The sequence below is a fragment of the Myzus persicae genome, unplaced genomic scaffold (genome assembly GCF_001856785.1).
Source record: "Myzus persicae strain clone G006 unplaced genomic scaffold, MPER_G0061.0, whole genome shotgun sequence".
NCBI lineage: Eukaryota > Metazoa > Arthropoda > Insecta > Hemiptera > Aphididae > Myzus > Myzus persicae.
In genome coordinates, this window is record NW_019100802.1 from 910743 (window position 1) to 928942 (window position 18200).

General features: G+C 31.2%; 1 protein-coding gene across 1 annotated transcript; it reads left to right on the forward strand.

Annotated features, from left to right (window-relative positions):
* The first annotated feature begins 3697 nt into the window (after positions 1–3697).
* LOC111043169 (dynein intermediate chain 3, ciliary-like) lies at positions 3698–18082 on the forward strand. The gene is made up of 10 exons (XM_022328059.1): positions 3698–4362; positions 6033–6194; positions 7579–7843; positions 7946–8199; positions 9892–10053; positions 11380–11588; positions 12586–12721; positions 13164–13310; positions 16309–16497; positions 17052–18082. The coding sequence occupies exons 1-10, from the start codon at positions 4177–4179 to the stop codon at positions 17160–17162; spliced, it is 1821 nt and encodes a 606-aa protein (XP_022183751.1). The 5' UTR covers positions 3698–4176; the 3' UTR covers positions 17163–18082.
* Positions 18083–18200: the final 118 nt, after the last annotated feature.

The following is an 18200-nucleotide window of genomic DNA, read 5'->3' on the forward strand; positions in this document are numbered from 1 at the left end:
CCCCCCCCGATATGTGTAATTTGATCAAGTAGGTTTTGCGTTTCTGAATAATCGCGTTTCCATTTATTTGTATTGTTTTTTTATACCTCTTTAGGCCTAGTCTATGGTCCTAGAGATACCCTTGACGGTTTGGTATTTGCATACACTGTAATCGCCTTCTATTTTTTTCTGACCCGGTCATTTCGGATAAGAGCATAATATAGATTTCGTCGTATTAATTCAGTTTTTCACACAGCTCAAATTGGCGGTTAATGAGTTAGGTCGCGGGGTTTGCTCGGGTCCGCATAACACTCGTGTTCACTATAGCAGAACTCTCAAACTGCTATTTTTTTTTTTTTTGATATAATTATAGTTGAAATAATAAATGTATGTTGATCTTTACATGAATATTTATTTTTAATATTATTGTATTGTAATATAATATATGTTTATATTTATATTAGGTAACTATAGTTAGTAAGCATAACTATACCTTACTCATGAACTTACGTACGCGATACTCCTCTATAATACATAAGGACCCTGACATGTTTGGAAATGATAGTCGCTAAGCAGGTAGATTGAGTGGGGACGTAGGACCTCGTCTACCTTAAGTGGCGTCAGGATATGCGTTATAGTGTGCACCATGGTCCATGGCTCAGTGGGGTGTTGAACATTATGTGTTTTCATATGACGCATAATTCATTAAAAGTTTGAGAGTTCTGACGTCACTTTAATATTGGATGCCTTGGAACTATCCCAACTTCTGAGTCAAAACATAACATACTTAAATGGATCAACAACCTTCAAACAATTGAAAACATAATGAAGGAGGAACCACCTGCCCACCCCTTTGTACTGCACGGAAAATGTGCAGAGCGAGGGAGACGCGTTCCTGAAGAGCTCTAGACGATTTGCTCGACAACATTTTCATTCGCCTATGAACTATATGAACAGACTTGCATCGCGTAATAAATATTAAATAATATGATTATAATATAATAAAATATGCAAATGTGTGTTGTACCATTGAGTGTTTATATATTTACTCAATTGTTGTGCCCACCTAATTATTGAGCAAGCTAATGGATATGTTATATCCATATCATGGATATATGAACAATAATATGGACCATCCATATTCAATGATAAACCATTGCTTGCGAAAAACGTTGCTTTAGGCAGTAACGTTATGTCAGTAATTATTTTTAAGAAAATTTCATAATACATATTTATTATTTATATTACCTATTGTAGATAATTTATTTTTCTGTTTATAATACCATTGAATACAGATGATAGTAAAAAGTATATTGAATTTTTTTGTCCAAAAACATTGCACATTATATAATAATTATATTTTTTTTATTATCTTTTAGTAAAAAACTATAAGAGCTCGACAGTTAATACAGATAATACAGATAAAATTATACAGATAACAGAGGCTTAACTGCACATTATATTATTAAATTACATTCCAATTATTATTGCAGTAATAAAATATCATAATATTACATTACAATTTAAATTGATATATATTGTAATTGATATTAACAAGACCAAATAAAAAGGAAAGAAAAATCACGTATATAAAGTAAAATTATAGTTAAAATTAATGTGTATGTCTCTAGGATTAAAATGAGTCAAATAACAAAAATCGTTTGAGTATAAATCGTAAATATCTCATTTCATTAACATTTGAACTTCAAATGGCATAAAAAAAATTGTGACTGAACATATTTGATAATATTTAATAGCAGTAAAAACAACTTTTGAGGAACCTTATATTACCACATTTTCAAGCTTTTTAATTGTTTAACCATTATTAATATAAGAGTGGATAAGCCATGTTAATGCTCGCAACGCTGCAGTGGGTAGTGGTCTTTTGCATATAAGAGAGGAAGACAGACTCAGCTTAAATTCAAACTATATTATTATGTATGTACATTTTAAATGTGTAATCTCAAATAAGTGTTCAATTAATGCTCGTGTAAAGCATAGACTTTTCATTATTATATCATCTATGTTTTTAACTGACAATTAATAGCTTCACCTAAAATACTTTGAGCCACTCTGTTACATAAATATCAATGTTTTTAATATTGGTAAGTATGAACCTATATTATCTAATTACTCGAATGTTGATATTTTTCAATACTGGCTAGTATAAATAATTTACTTTAGAACCGTCGTTACAACAGATTGACTTGTACATCATTTAAATGCTTTGGTTTCTATTTCACAGCTAACAATATTCGACATTAACGATATTATTAACCAATGACTTGTTGAAAAATGATTTGAAAAAATCGTTGGTTTATAATAATATAATATTATGTAACTTGAACTTTTAAGTTATTAAATCGCGTATAATGGTTAATAAGTGAAGGAAACTAAAAACGTAAATGACATTTGATGAAAATACTTGTTTGTCCACGAACCTGGAGTATATTATATGAAGACTTAACCCTATATTTTATCCCCACCAAAAACTGTTTTTTCTATTTAATATTTTACAAATTTAAATTTTAAATAATACTATTCTACAATTATTAAAATATATATTATTTGTTGGTACCTGAACTCAAAATGAATAAACTAAGGCTCGGTCGGGCCAGAGTACGCTTGCGGTTTTTGCCACTCAGGCACCTCAAATAAGGGATAAGTAAACAAATTGTGTAATTGAAATGTCTTGAGGTGCCTGCAGTGAAAAAAAAGCAGACTTGTGCAATAGGCTTAAAACTATTGTATTTATTAATAGTATTCTGAGACTTATTAGTTAATTTATGTAAATATTTTAAAAGTTAAATTTTTAATTTGCATTAAGTGTTCAAACTGTTATTTAAGTTTTAATACTTGGGCAAGTGGTGTTCTAGAGGGAAGTAGTGACTGCAGTTTATAAATTTTAATTAAAAACCACTGCTATATGCAACACGTGGATGTTATAATTTACCAGTTATCAATAATTAACTAAGAATTTTCGTCTCATCTCCCGTTTTAATAAATATTAAATATTAATATCTTAAGTACACTGGTTTACTTACACCATTATACATATTCCATTATTTGATTCCACAATGTAATTTATTTATTATTTAATATTTGTATTGTTATTAGACAATGATACTAGAAAATTACAAATCATTTTGTTTTTCACCCATAATAGTTAATTAAGAATAAAATTAATATTTTGATCAAAAATTGTAATATCCAATTTAAATACAGCAAGAAATAACGTAATAATGATTAACAAATAGTAATCGATTACCGTTCATTTTTTGATATTTTCGGTCAGTTCCGAGCATTACCGCAAACCGGGAAATGCCTAACCCAATGTACGCATAAGATAATATATTAGTCTCGATAAATTCATAACAAGTAGAGAGTCCTATACTCCACTGTGCAATATTTTAATTAACAGTTCATTAATTTAGATTTTGGCAAAAACCTTCGTGGTCGAAACGGCTATATCACAATATAATATATTATACGTATTCTTACCATTAATCGTCAATACGGTTAAATCTTGAATGACAATGATTAAAACGTCGCGTGTTGGCTTTACGTAACATCGAGAATGTTAAATCTATAACGTACCCATATAGTTATAATAATGAACTATTGTAACTACGGGCGACCGTCTATACACTCACACGCGCGCACACTTATGTGTGAGTGTTCTAGCTTAGAGCTATGTAAATCGTCACAAAGTCATCATTTCTATTTCTAGAGATTGTTTTTTATGTAGGTTTTGATCATTAATTTTAGTTTTAATGACTTTCAGCCTTCAGGACTGTGAATTTAACGCATTTGCAATATTTATATGTCTTAAGTAAAAAGAATCAATTTCGATAAAATTTTGATTAACATAATTATTATTTCACTACAGCTATAGTGAGCCACGCGTGGTAGGTGTATCGTATATACAAAATCGTATTTTGCATTTTGTTATATGTATTATACTACTTATAAATTTTTTTTTAAACCATTAACAACAATTTAACGTGCTTGTTTTCTTATGATATTTGTGAATTTTTATGATTTATAAGAGTGTTTATTAAATACATTTTTTTTATAATTGTTCGTTAGTAAATATTCCGAAACTGATTTTAAAAAATATTCAAAGTCTTGGTCTAATTACATCTTAAACCTATAAAGTATAATATAATCATTTTCTTATGACACAACTGTCGGGAAATGAATGCAAACTACACGTATAGTAAGCTTAGGCGCGAGTATGGCCGACAATGCTCGTTCGTTAAATCCGGCCCAACGGTGTTGGCCAACGTGACGCCAGAACCAGGCACGGAAGAACAACTATGGTCTCCAGAGGACCCAGTGGACAAAAGCACCAATAAAGGCAACGATTGGTCGGAGCACGAAGTAATTTTAATGATACCTTATTATTGTTTTTAACATGATATTATTACATTGTCGTCATAAATTGAAAGGTCAAAATTAGTTGTAACCATCCAAAACTTAAAATTGAAAATACGTTTTTTTTAAAGTATCTACATCGGTATGTGGTCTATCTTCAATTGTAGTTCTTCGACATTTTTTATAACTGTATTTATGCTCACTATAAGATTTTCAAAATATTTTTATTGAATTTAAAAAAAGGTGAGCAAATGGGTACCGCTTTTCTGTACATTAGGTGTCGTAAAGGTCACTGTGATGGATGTGTTAAGTTTGAATTTAATAATATAAAATTATTGTGTACGAAAAACGGACAAAATTCTGGGCAAAGACTGTTTGTCAGCCTTTATATTGCTATAATTATATTTTATGATACTATTTATTTTTAATTAATTAATTTTGATATAAAATAGATTTTATTTTATTGGTGTAACCCAATAACAAATAACTGTTGACACTTTAACCTACCAACTTAGTATAAGTTTTTATACTGTTGTCGAAAAACAATTTCTCACTGAGCAAAAACCTTGAAAAATAAATGCGATATTTCTCGTAATTTTTTTTTTGATAACTGTTAAAAAATATTATAGATAAATAAGCACATTATTTTTTAAATGCATTAATTTTAAAGTAAAAATGTTGACAAAATTCGTGAAAATCCCGAACATTTTGCAAATTATTTTTCAGGCAGAAATTCATAACGATTTTGACTTTGTAATCTTTAAATAATACATTTACGTCAAGCCCGACTTCATAAATTTTGGAGAGCACACAACGGCTTAAAAAGAGTTCAAAATCGTCTTATTTAAATTTTTTTTTATTAAACCTACTATTATAAATTATATTGTACGAGGTTCAGTCTGCGCACGATGTATATTATTCTTTTCAATGAGTGTAAACCACTGCTGCATAATTTATACGACCCGTGTACCAGTGTGTAGGACGTGAGACTTAATATATATATTATTATATATATAACGAGATTAACAGAAGAATATATAATATATTGCTATGACCACATTATGAGACAGTTTAATGACTATGTTTAGAGGAAACGGTTCGAAAGCGTAATACGGAAGAATACTACAAAATACGGTTATAAATAATGTTATCATTTATCAATATAAACAACGCAGCCATAAATACGGCCAATATATCTTTTCCTTTATATCATTTAAAGTATCAACAAAATACTTTCTATCGAAATTCACAAGAATACAACCATACATGGTTAGGTTAATTTTATAGCATTAAAACAAAATATTATAGTGCATCTAATAGTTTATAGTTATCGGAGTGAAAATCATAATAAACATTCACATTTAGAGAAGAGTGGTGCAGATCTCATTATGATTCACTCGTGTGCAATAGACGGGTTTGGTGCATTCGACAGCGGCACAAAAGAGACAAAGTTTTTAACACAACTGGTGCACCTTACAGTATAAAATTACATTAAGCGTAGACGTGTAGCATATAAAATTACATCGATATACCGCACACAACACTGTAGGTATACTGTGTATAGAGTATTTATATAACTAACATCTATACGTACAACACTACATTATACCGTCCAGAAAAACGATATGGGGACCGCCATTGTCGGACTTAATTTTTTACCGTATATTGTTATGTAGGCAAATACCGTGCGCGTGGAATATGCCGAACGCGGGATTTTCCACACAGAAGGTGGTTGGCCCAAAGACATAAATCTGGACGATCCGGAACAAGTGGTCAGGTTCCGGAAGAAGGCGGAAAAGGACGAAACGTATTTACAAGCGGTTATGCAAATGTCTAGCGTGAGTGTAGATTTTTGTGAATAATTAATCTATAATTAAGTATAATATCCCATATTGTAGGTAGCAATAAGATCCAATGTTCCGACAATAGTACCTACCTAATAACAATTATTAGTTCAAATTAGTTTTTTAATAAGACTCGCATGCTGCGTATACCACAGTAGATTTTAATATAATATAATAGTATACATTATTATCTATAATCAACCGTGCTGTGTACTATAAATCTATTTGAAATATTACTTTCAAATTTCGATATTATAATTATAGTTACACGGCGTTATGGATAGGCAATTTAGGTACAGCTATGCCGTGGGTCATATTACACGTTTTAGCAAACGCGACACTCACTATAACATTGACAATCTAAGTACGTCCTGCAAAACCAATTTTGTGTTGTTAACTTTAATATTAGAGTAAATTATTTTATGGTAAATTATTTGCTTTGGTTTTCTAATTTCTTAAATATTTCATTTTTAAACGAGTTATATCGTAATATTTGACAAACTTAAAACTAGATTGAAAATTTAAGTTTTTTGAAAAATCTCTACTTACAAACACAGATAATGTTTGTACATTTAGGTTAGGGCGTCTTCACACTGCTGTGAGTTGCGTTATTTTCGGGAAAAAATCAGAGCTATGATTGGCTGAATCTTGTGGTTACCTACTTACCTCACGGTTAAGCACAATGTTTATAAATTATAAGTAAATACTATGTTATATTGCAGATACAAGAAAGTAGAATCCAATCCTACCCAAGTCAAATGTTTTAAATAATGTGGTTACTGTGTAAATATAAATTTGAACTGATAGGTGATTGGGTCATTGTGATAACCAGACACCAGTTACCAATCAGCATTATATCCACAACTACACCATAAAAATGAAAAAAAATGTAGTTTTGGGTGTCCACTGATAATTTTTTCTCAGAAAATAGCGATTCACGGAGCACAGTGAAGTCACCTTAATAGTTCACATGGTCATAGAAGTAACACATTCTTTTTTTAAACATGGTTAGTGGTTACATACAGTGAAATCCTTTTTCCTAAACAGTAGTTTACGTTTGGAGTGCAGTTTTGACTGTTTTCAATGAAAAAATAATATTTGACTGTTTTCAAAAAAAAAATAATATTTTAATCCCCCCCCCCCCGCCATCCAAGAAAATGGCTAATAGTTAATAACGGTGTAATGATAGTACCATTTTTAAATGTTGTTTTTATTATTAATTATATTATTATATATTTATATATATGCTATGATTGATGTATACTACCATTACAAAAGATTTAAATTGCATGATATTGCTCCTTATGATTCAGCATGAGCGTTTCATGTCATCATCCTATTATGATTTATTATAATATATTATGGTTGTTCTTTTCAGCTCGCCGAACACTATATAAATCAAAACAATTCGATTGACATTTACCAACCATACTTTACCGACCCAAGCTGTCAGAAGATGCAAACGTTGGCACCGTCGTTCCGAACTGTGGCGGTGATGTCGGATCCCCGTGAACCGACCAGACCGGTACAAAATATATCTTGGTCGCCCGACCAGGGCACATTGGTTGCGGTAAGCTATGCTGACATGAGGTTTCAGATGACCGACCCCGACACCAGTTCCGACTCATTCATATTTGACTTAGGTGAGCGCGCAGAGAAACCGTTTCAAACACAACTCTTATTTAATAACGCGTAGTGGTTTTTTTAGTCAAACGGTTTGAATATTTCGTACCCCTCTCTTTTAGAGGACTCCACCGCTCCTTACTTCACAATCGAGTCGCCTCATCCGATTGTGACTCTCGAGTTCAACCACAGGGACGCACAGTGCCTGGCTGGTGGTCTGATGAGTGGCCAGGTCGCGTTTTGGGACATCCGCAAGAGCTCAAGCAACGTGGCCATCAGCAATATAAGAGATGGTCACCGAGATCCAGTCCGAAGTCTTCACTGGATCCATTCCAAGACCAGCACTGAGTTCTACACCGGTTCCAGTGACGGTCAGGTAATTTTTTTAGAATTTTGTGATGATACCGTAATATAGCCATTTTGAAATCTTAAGAGTGTATATTTAGTACATAATATATTGCACTGGTGTTTCCAAATTAAGTGCAAAAATCATTATTTAAGCCAAAATGTGTGAGTGCTTTTTTGGCGACAGAGCTGGTTGGCGTAAATACGAGTGACATATTAAATTTTTAGAAAATCTGATCAGATTTATATACTGAAGTGCATAAATAATTCAATTTTATATAGATCGTTGCGTACCCACTTATCAAGTTATAATCATATCTAAATATCTAACTGCCATTCACTAATCTATTTCTATTCCCCGGAGAAAACCCATGCCTATAGTTAGTACTAACTTAGTATGTTTAATGAATTTACTATAATATATATTTACACCGATAGCGACGGGAGCAACTGGCAGCCACGTACCTTTTTTATTTATTACTTCATACAATTTTAACGTTAATCAATAATCTGTATTTACAAATTATTACGACGCTCGTAAATAATATATCAGTACAAAAGTCTTAGGGTAGTAGAAATTGAAAAGCGAGATGTATGACTTTAATTGGGAATAAAGAAGCTGCAAATAAATCCATTTTTATGTACCTACTAAAAAAATTGTCATACATGCTTCAAGAAAAAATAACATTTTGACAAATGTCCACTTTTACTATGTTTTATCAGTTTCCCATTTTTGCATTTAATATGTTGTGTGTGCTCTGGCCCACTAGATCTTATATTTATAAAAATTGGAACGCTTGTAACTTTCAGTTTCTCATCCCTGGAATACTGCATGCTCGCACGGTCTTGAAAACCGGTCGGTTGCTCAAACTTTTACACACACAGTTCGAAACGGTCACGAACAATATGCGCACACAAATTCGGCACTGTCGAAAAAAAAACCACACACTTAATTCGGTTGCCGACCAACATCGCTCTTTTTTGGCACGCGATTCGAATGCAGCCATATAAATATACAACTTTGATATTTGTAACAACTAAAGCCAATAGAGAAAATACCTGTGGAAATACACGAATTTAAAATACATCTATTTCTCGTATATGTAATTCGTCTGGATTAATCGGTCGTACTACCTATGTACTTCTGTGGTTGACTGACGGCAGAGCTGGATTAAATCTATTAGACCTAACCTTTCATTCTTTTTTTAAATATAATTTAATTTGCATATTATAATGTTAATAGGTTGTAAAATTATCATGTCATGTTAACGCTGAAAATTCTATTAACATAATAAAATTAATAACATGTGGGTATATACAATTTTAATTCAATTTAAATATTTGCAAGACAATTTTTCATAATACTATTAATTATTTTTATTTGTCTTCTTTCATATAATTTAGTTTATTTACTATAATTTTCGTTACTTTTTCATATAAAAAAAGTAAGTATATAAAATAATCAAAATTAAATATAACTGGTACAATGATAATATTATACTACACCTATAATGGCAATTATAAAAGAAAGAACTGCATGACAATGAAAATAAATATTATTTTTGCTTTAAAGAAAGGTGTGACATAAATTTAATTAATATTATGGCAATCGCTTGTCTTTTTTCTTCTTAAATCCGACACTGACTAATAATATATATATTAATAATAAACAATAATCAATGATTTTTTCGTTTATCATTCATAATATTGTGTGCTCTTTCAGGTTATGTGGTGGGACGCCCGAAAGCTCACAGAACCCACGGAAGTGTTAATATTAGATCTATCGAAAGGTGAAAACGTCGACGAACCGGAATGGACTAAATGGGCCCGGTCGCACGGGGTGTTTTGCATGGATTACGATCCTTCGATCCCAATACGATTTATGGTATGCATATCATATAATTATGACATTGAGTCGCCGATAATATAACGTGTGCATAATGTGATCTATGATCGATGTATTAATTATTGTAGTATTTATGACACGCACGTCGTTCCTAGAATTGTCACTTAAAAATCAAACTCCACCAAATGCAACAAACCATAATATAGTATTATTAAATCATTGGTTTATTATTTTACTTAGTAATAATGACCCGGCTAACTACTAACTATATAAAATATATTATTATATACATGGACTATTTGTCACAACTCACAAGCTACTTAAATTTATTTTTATTTTCTATGGGCCCAGGTTTTTTGTTATATGTGTAACTGCAAGTTGAAGACTTTTAATTGTCAGTTAACTGTAGCTTTCAGTTCATCAGTTATTGGTTAGGCACAATACTGTAAGATAAAGTATTACCAGTGTTGGTTATAAGTTGTCTGTTATTTATTCCGACAGTTGAACTTCTAACTGAAAGACTAAACATGATATTGCGGGATCATTATATTAAGACTGCACTATGATTAATATTGTATACATTATAAGAATCTACGTACATCTTGAAGTTGTTCAGTATTTTTAAAAATAAATAATCATATTAATTTAAGATAATGAATATTCAGCCAAATCTGTTGTATAATGATGAAATATTAGAATGTATTAATTATGGGCGAAGACCTTAAGGCTTACGGAGTACGAGAAATAATTAATGATGTATGATGAAATGGGATCGTCATGATTTTAGGATAAGGTTTAGACTCTCTAAAGTTGTTGTTGAACAACTTTTGGAATTAATCAGTTAACTAATGAACGAAATACTATATGTAGAATACAAATGATAAGTTTGGTTATACGTAAAAAATATAAAGTTTCATAAGACAAATCAAAAAAAATATATAGTTGTATTTTTCTATTTTGTTTGAAATTACTAAGTTTTTTGGGGTGATCAGAAAGTCAGAAATCTCAACCTTTGATATGTTCACAATTTAAATTGTATTGCTACACACAGGAGGAAAAAGGGTCTCTTAACCTAAAATATCTCTTAATTTCTACAGATACCCAGTGGTTACAAAAATACCTTAACCATATTAAAATTTTAATAGGAAATATTAAAGAGCTGTGGGTACAATGAATCCATTGTCATTATTCTACTGCTACCCTAATAATTGACTTCGTAAATACTTACACTATTTTTACAGATGGAGTTTTCATAAATTCAAGTTTACTATTTCATCATTTAATTTCGTTATTATTTTATTGTCCTTCATTAAAAATCACCCTGTATAAAAATGCTGATTTATCATGTATTCACGTGTATAATAGATAGGCACAGAGACTGGATTGGTGTTCAACGGCAATCGTAAAGGCAAAACTGTTTTTGAGAAAATATCGTCCACGTACAACTGTCACTACGGTCCAGTATATTCAGTGCAACGGAACCCGGCATTTTTAAAAAACTTTATGACCGTTGGCGATTGGCAGGTGAGAATATGGTCGGAGGACGTGAAGGAATCTCCTATAATGTGGACCAAGTACGTATAAGTAGTATTATATTACCAATTACGAATACGACTTTACATGTATCAAAGTTACTTAACTGAGTACACATGTAAGCTTGTAAATGGCTCACTACAATACTATAGGTTAGGTATCTACATTGATCATAGATCGCATTTTGCACATAATATTGTCGTTGACTCAACTTGTAATAAGGAACTTGCATATAGGAGCATTTCAAGTTAATTTTAAAATGTGACTCAAAACTATTGTTATGGTTTTTTTTTTGTTTTGTTTGGATAGAATATTTGTACTATGTGTAAATGATTTATTTTATGATAAGCGTATGAGCGGGCAGAACAGGTTAGCACCAAGCAATGACACTTTTTTGGTTGATATTATTTAGAGATTCATTTTGATTTATCAAATCTCTGAACCATATAGTAATATACTAATATTAATCAATACTCTGCACCATTGAGAGCTAATCGTTTAGGCATATCCGAGGATGTTGTTTGAATTGAGATCTCTAATGAGGAAGTTCGGATGGTTGGCTAATCGAGATCGGAATCATATATGCAAAGTGGATTCAGTGTTCGATGTGTGCCAAATAGTGTTTATGCAAAAGGTGCACCCGTTATTATGATTATTATTTTTTATTATTTTAAGCTTTAGTAAAAAATACATATTATGTAGATATCTTAAGTTACATTTTAAGTTTTAAAATTTAACCATCAACTTTGTGCCTAAACTAACTAGATAAAGTTTGTTGCAAGACACCCCCGACCCACCTGAAAGTTGAATATTTATACTTTTCTGAAATTTGATAACAGGTATGCAATTAATAATTTAAAAATTATACACATACACAAGTATTGCAAAAAGTATACATTAATCACTCCGTTCGAAATCTAGAGTAAAAAAGGGCGCCTAGTGAGGGTAACGCTAGAACATATTATTTATAAACAAAATAAAATTAAATAATTGAAATAATATTCTGAGTTAAGGTAATTAATAATCATTATTTTATAGACATCACGACGTGAAACTGACTGACGGTGCGTGGAGTGAATCGAAACCATCGGTCTTCTATACAACTAGAGCTGACGGTTGCCTGGATGGTTGGGACATCTTGCAGAAACAAAAGGATCCAATACTCACCATTAAGGTATTTCCAATCAAAATTTCCGAATTGGTTTCCAAACATTTTAACAATACAATTGATAAACAGTTTTTAACATTTCAACCCAACTTAACATGAATAAACATCACTTTATTTAATTAAGTCAAAATGTTAATATTCGAAAGAGTTACAACTTATAATTGTCTACTTAATTCTAAAACTTATTTTTTTTTTCATTTGTTCATTATATTATACATCACATTATTATTTTTTCTTATTGGGCTTGTGGGGTTGTGCTTTACAAATGTATAAGTCATATATTATACTGTTTCTGTTCCGGAAAATCGCATTTAAATTAATTTTTAGGAAAATCGAATGTAACCTTTCCGCCTTCCGGCAGAGAATAGTGTCACGATAGTAAAATGCAATTCGCTGCGATTTCGATAATTCTTTACTTTTTTCAGTTTTTTGTATATTTTGTTCCTAGGTGGCTGACGAAGGATTGAATTGCATTCGATGTCACGAAGGTGGTGCTCTATTGGCCGTGGGTGATGACTGCGGAAAGACCTACGTGATCAAAATGAACGATTGGTTCGTCACTGCCGGAAAAAATGACAAAGCGCTGTTGACGGCGGTGAGAGTTATTCTTAACGAACCACTTCCCCTCCCCCCCCCACACACACACAGGGGTGTTTGTTTGTACTCAACTATAACCATAGTATTTAAAATAAAAAACTATTTTGTTTTTAGTGTCCTAATTTGTCTATAGACATTGCTACATGGTTTGGGGGGGGGGGGGAGAATTTACAAATGTAAACTAAACAATATAAAAAGTGGGCAAGTGAGTAACGCTCTGCTGTACATTAGGTGTCTTGTCTAGATAAGTCACTGTAATATTAAATTTGAATTCGATAATATAAAATCATTGAATACGAAAAACGATTCTGATCAAAAACGATCAGGACTGTCAGCTATGCATAATATACCAAGTATATTTTATTTTATAGAACCGTTACTTGAAGTTGTTATATGTACTGTTAAAGATGATATGAATGCAACAATGTACCAAGTATATTTTATTTTATTGTAATTTATGTAATTTATTTTACTATTAGGCATTAGTAGGTACTGCGTGGGTTAAATTAATATTTGGTGAAAAAATTGTATTTTAAAATTGCATTGTGTGTGTAAAATATAATTTACTAGCTGACCCGGCAATGTTTCGCCATTGCAAGATTTCTCAGATATTAAATTAATATTTATTTTCTGGATGTTAAATAATTATTTTTATTTTAGACCACTTCTAGTCACGTCTCCATGGTAATGTACCCATATAAATTTAGCGTCACCACCACGGATTCTTCATAATGTTGAAAAAAAATATATCGTCTGTTTTTGGATATCAGGGTTACCAAACAATTATTGTATTAATAATACCATAATTTTAAAATGTTCATAGGTATCTCTCCGATGATTGTTTTAAAAGATACAAAATAGAACTTTGAATTTTCAATTTTGACCTTTCAAGAGTCCAGCTAGATATAATTTGCTACCAGAAAACTCCATTTAAATTGATGTTTCACCATGTAACACAATTGATTATTATATACTAATAATAGATACTCAGATAAAATGTTTTTTTACTGCTAAACTAAATAATTAAAAATAATTGTTTATTATTCCACGTCGATACCGACCTGCCTAGAAGCATCTGTGGTTGTCGAGTTTGATTGTTATTTATTTTCAGCCAGAGAGTATTTCTTACTAAATAAGGTATAGGTATACTGTAATATATAAATAATATGCTTTATAATTTATAATTTATAATTTATATTATAATAAACGTATGGGGTGAAAAGGCTAGGTGAAGACATGTTCTGGTGTGAAAAATAAACGCAATTAAAATACTACGCGGTAAAACTATTATTAAGCAATCGGTATTTCAAAACGAATAATTCATCCTATAATCGTGAAAACAACAGGAAGTCATTAAAATTCCCAGACAGACACTCATTAAAAAATATATCCATATTTGGGTATAAATGAAATTAATCACTGATAAGATATCAAACAACAACACGTTATGACTCACTCAAAAGCCTATCAAATCATACCAATTACCGTTTCTGGTGAACGCCTTCAGTCTTCGGATAAACAGAATTAATCAATAACAAGATATCGAACAACAACACGTTATGACGTAACCAACATTGCACATGCTCACTCAAAGGCCCATCAAATCATATCAAGTACATATACAATTTAATATTAATTTCTGCACGGGCAGAAACACACTACCGAATCCAGAGCAACAATACAATATCATGTCAAAGGCCAAGTGGCTAAGTGTTGCATAATGAACATTTATACCGCCAATAAGGTATACCACATATAACTTCACCAAAAGGCAACTTACAAGAATCTATGCACATTAAAATATGCACGGAAGACATAATGACAGTCATTTTAATTCTACTTCAATAAAGGCACGTACTCCACATACACACAATATTTCAACGCCCGTTCATAATATCATTGCTAAAAAATGTCACGTAAGTTAAGGAAAATGACAACACATAGGGGTACATGTCATGGCTAGACATACCTTTGCAAATAAAGTAACAAATGCAAAGACCAACGACAATATCCAACAACAGAGGCATTTGAACGCCTGATTCACGTGGCAAACGCAACCAGTCTATGGCAACGCGACGACTATTAAGTGGGGATAAAACAATCGACCTCATATATATACACAACGCGCTAACAACAGCGGCGCTCACTCTCGCTCTATTCTTCACGCTCGTCGGATCCAGCAGCAGCATCACACGATGCACTGTGTCGGCGCAGTGCATCATCACAATCAACAAGGCACACCACGTCCACGCAGCTCGTCTCAAGAAAACGTGAATTTCGTTTTGATTTAATTTCTTTCTCTTTTGATGAAATCAATTAAATTGTTGCGTTTATTCTGACACCAGGTATGAATTCATATTAGTTTATTTCTCGCCATTATTTCGCCATTAAAACTTGTTTAAATTTATTGCACTGCCTTAGAGATCTTTAATTAAAATCATCTTACAATTGTTCCCAAATCAAAAGGCTAGGGACTCAGATGAAATATTCCCAATAAATCGATCCATTTAGTCACTATTATAGGCACCCGACCAATACTAGGCGCCGCTTGATATCTCATTGTTCATAACGGACATTGGGCTATCAAAGTATATTTGCAGTTTTACGTTTTCGATTATAGGAGTCTGGAACAGGTGGAACTACGCCACAAGTGATTCCTTGTCTCTTAAGAAAACCGAACTACAAATATATAGGCGAAAGCTAATAATAATATATATAAAAACAAACACACTAGGCGCCGCTTGATATCTCATTTGTAAATGAAAGCATTTTTACTGCCCTTAAAAGGCAATGGTGGTCAGAAAAAAAATAAAAATCATTGTAAAATCAATACATTTGGTCCTCTCCGAATCAAAAATTATTAAAATATATCCTTATCAAATCAAAAACCACGATAATATTAATAATATTTATTTTTATATTTTTAATGCGACCGGTACGCACTTGTCGGAATACATGCAGTAATAGTAACGAGTTAATCTTTTATTTATTGACAGATGTTTGATCGGGAAACTAGGCGAGAAAAAATAATCGAAGCAAAGCAACGAGAACTAAAGCTAAAGACAAAGACGTCAGCAAAAACCGACACCACTTCAGCAAAGGATAAACACGCTCAGTTGGCTGAAACTGAAATCCGAATGGTCCAGGAAGCAGAAAAAGAATTCATGGAGCTCATTGACATGGTCGTAAGTTGTCTGTTTTAAAATAATACATTATTTATTGAAATAAATAATATTTAAATTACATATTACAACAGAGAAAAAATAAATTACACAAGTACTATCCTGTACTTATAGAACATTTCCCCACGAATGTGATCCCATCAATGGCTTTTTTCCATAATAGTTGTTTTTGTTATTAATAGTTTGTACTGTAGAGTTATTAACTTATTGTTATAGCACTGTGTGTCCATAACTTAAAAATACAGTTGTAGTGTACTTCAACTCAATTGTTTTGTTATCCAAACGTTTAAGATCTAAAAACATGTAAACCATAATTTATTGTTCCTAAACAATTTAAAGTTAAATTCGTAATTTGTACACCTACAATGGTATATACCCGCAGGTGTGTATATTAAAATGTTTGAACAAAATGTATAAACTGAATTTTTTGGTTCTCTTAATAGTTAATTACATAAAACAAAAAAATCACAAAAAATAAGCCTATTAACAATTTCGTATAAATAATCGTGTTCAAGCATAATAATGCAGTTCGATTATTGTTTTTGATTTTTTTTCAGAAGAAACAATCATCGAATGACAATGATAACATGGACGAATTAGAAAACCCAAACGAAGTTGAAAAAAGTTGTAGTGATGCATTGGACGATCAGAAAATTATTGATCAATAAAGATAAATTATTATTATAATAATAATGTTCGGGTGAAAACAATAACCGATAGGTTCTTCATCAATCATAAGGTTTCATGAGCCCAGAAATGATTTATTAAAACATCAACATCGTTAACTATACTTATCATTATAAATACATCCACATCGGAAACTTTTATGTAAAAATCATGTAAAAATGTGTGACAACGTTTTTTGTAAGGAGTTTTAATAATAATCAATACTAAACAAGCAATGCGACCACTTGCACCAGGGATCAAAAATCTTCAGTTTTGATATAAATAAGACACGCCGATTAATATGTTAATTAATATATAATAATATGTAAATAATGGCCACTTGCTCAGGAGACACTGTAATACGATGCCCGGGAAATTATACAAATTTCATCTGATTTCATATTGATTTCATCTATATCATACTACAAATTAGTTAAGTTTTAATTGATAGTAGGTGATCATCAAGAAACGAATTATAGAATTAATAAACCCTGCAAAATCTATACATTTACCAAAAATATCCAACCATACATACATAGATCTCAATCATTTCTAAGTTGAATATCTCGACTTTGGGTGATAACCTCAAATCATACAACAATTTGTCAACGGGCACGATATTTTTGTCAGTATGGGTTTAACGTATAAATTTTTTTTAATCATAATTTATGACGCATTAATCGCTTTTGTAGGATATGTTATTATACTTAAATGAGTGTCGTGAAATCAATTGGAATTTAATAATTATGTAAAAATATATTGTTAAAAAACATTAGCTTTTTTCAAACGCTTTTAATAATTCTTCGTTTTGTGTAGGTTATCAATATTGTATCAAACACATTTACTTGTCCATTATATTCTGTATGTAATATGTATACCCATATAAGCATATGAATAATATGATATTCATTTTCTGTAAAATACTTTTTTTTAAAGTCACTGTACATATTATATTTAGATTTTGCAGAAGTTACTAATTTATTTCAAATGCAATAATTAGATTTTGCCTGATCACTGAAAGAACAGTAAACTTCATTCAC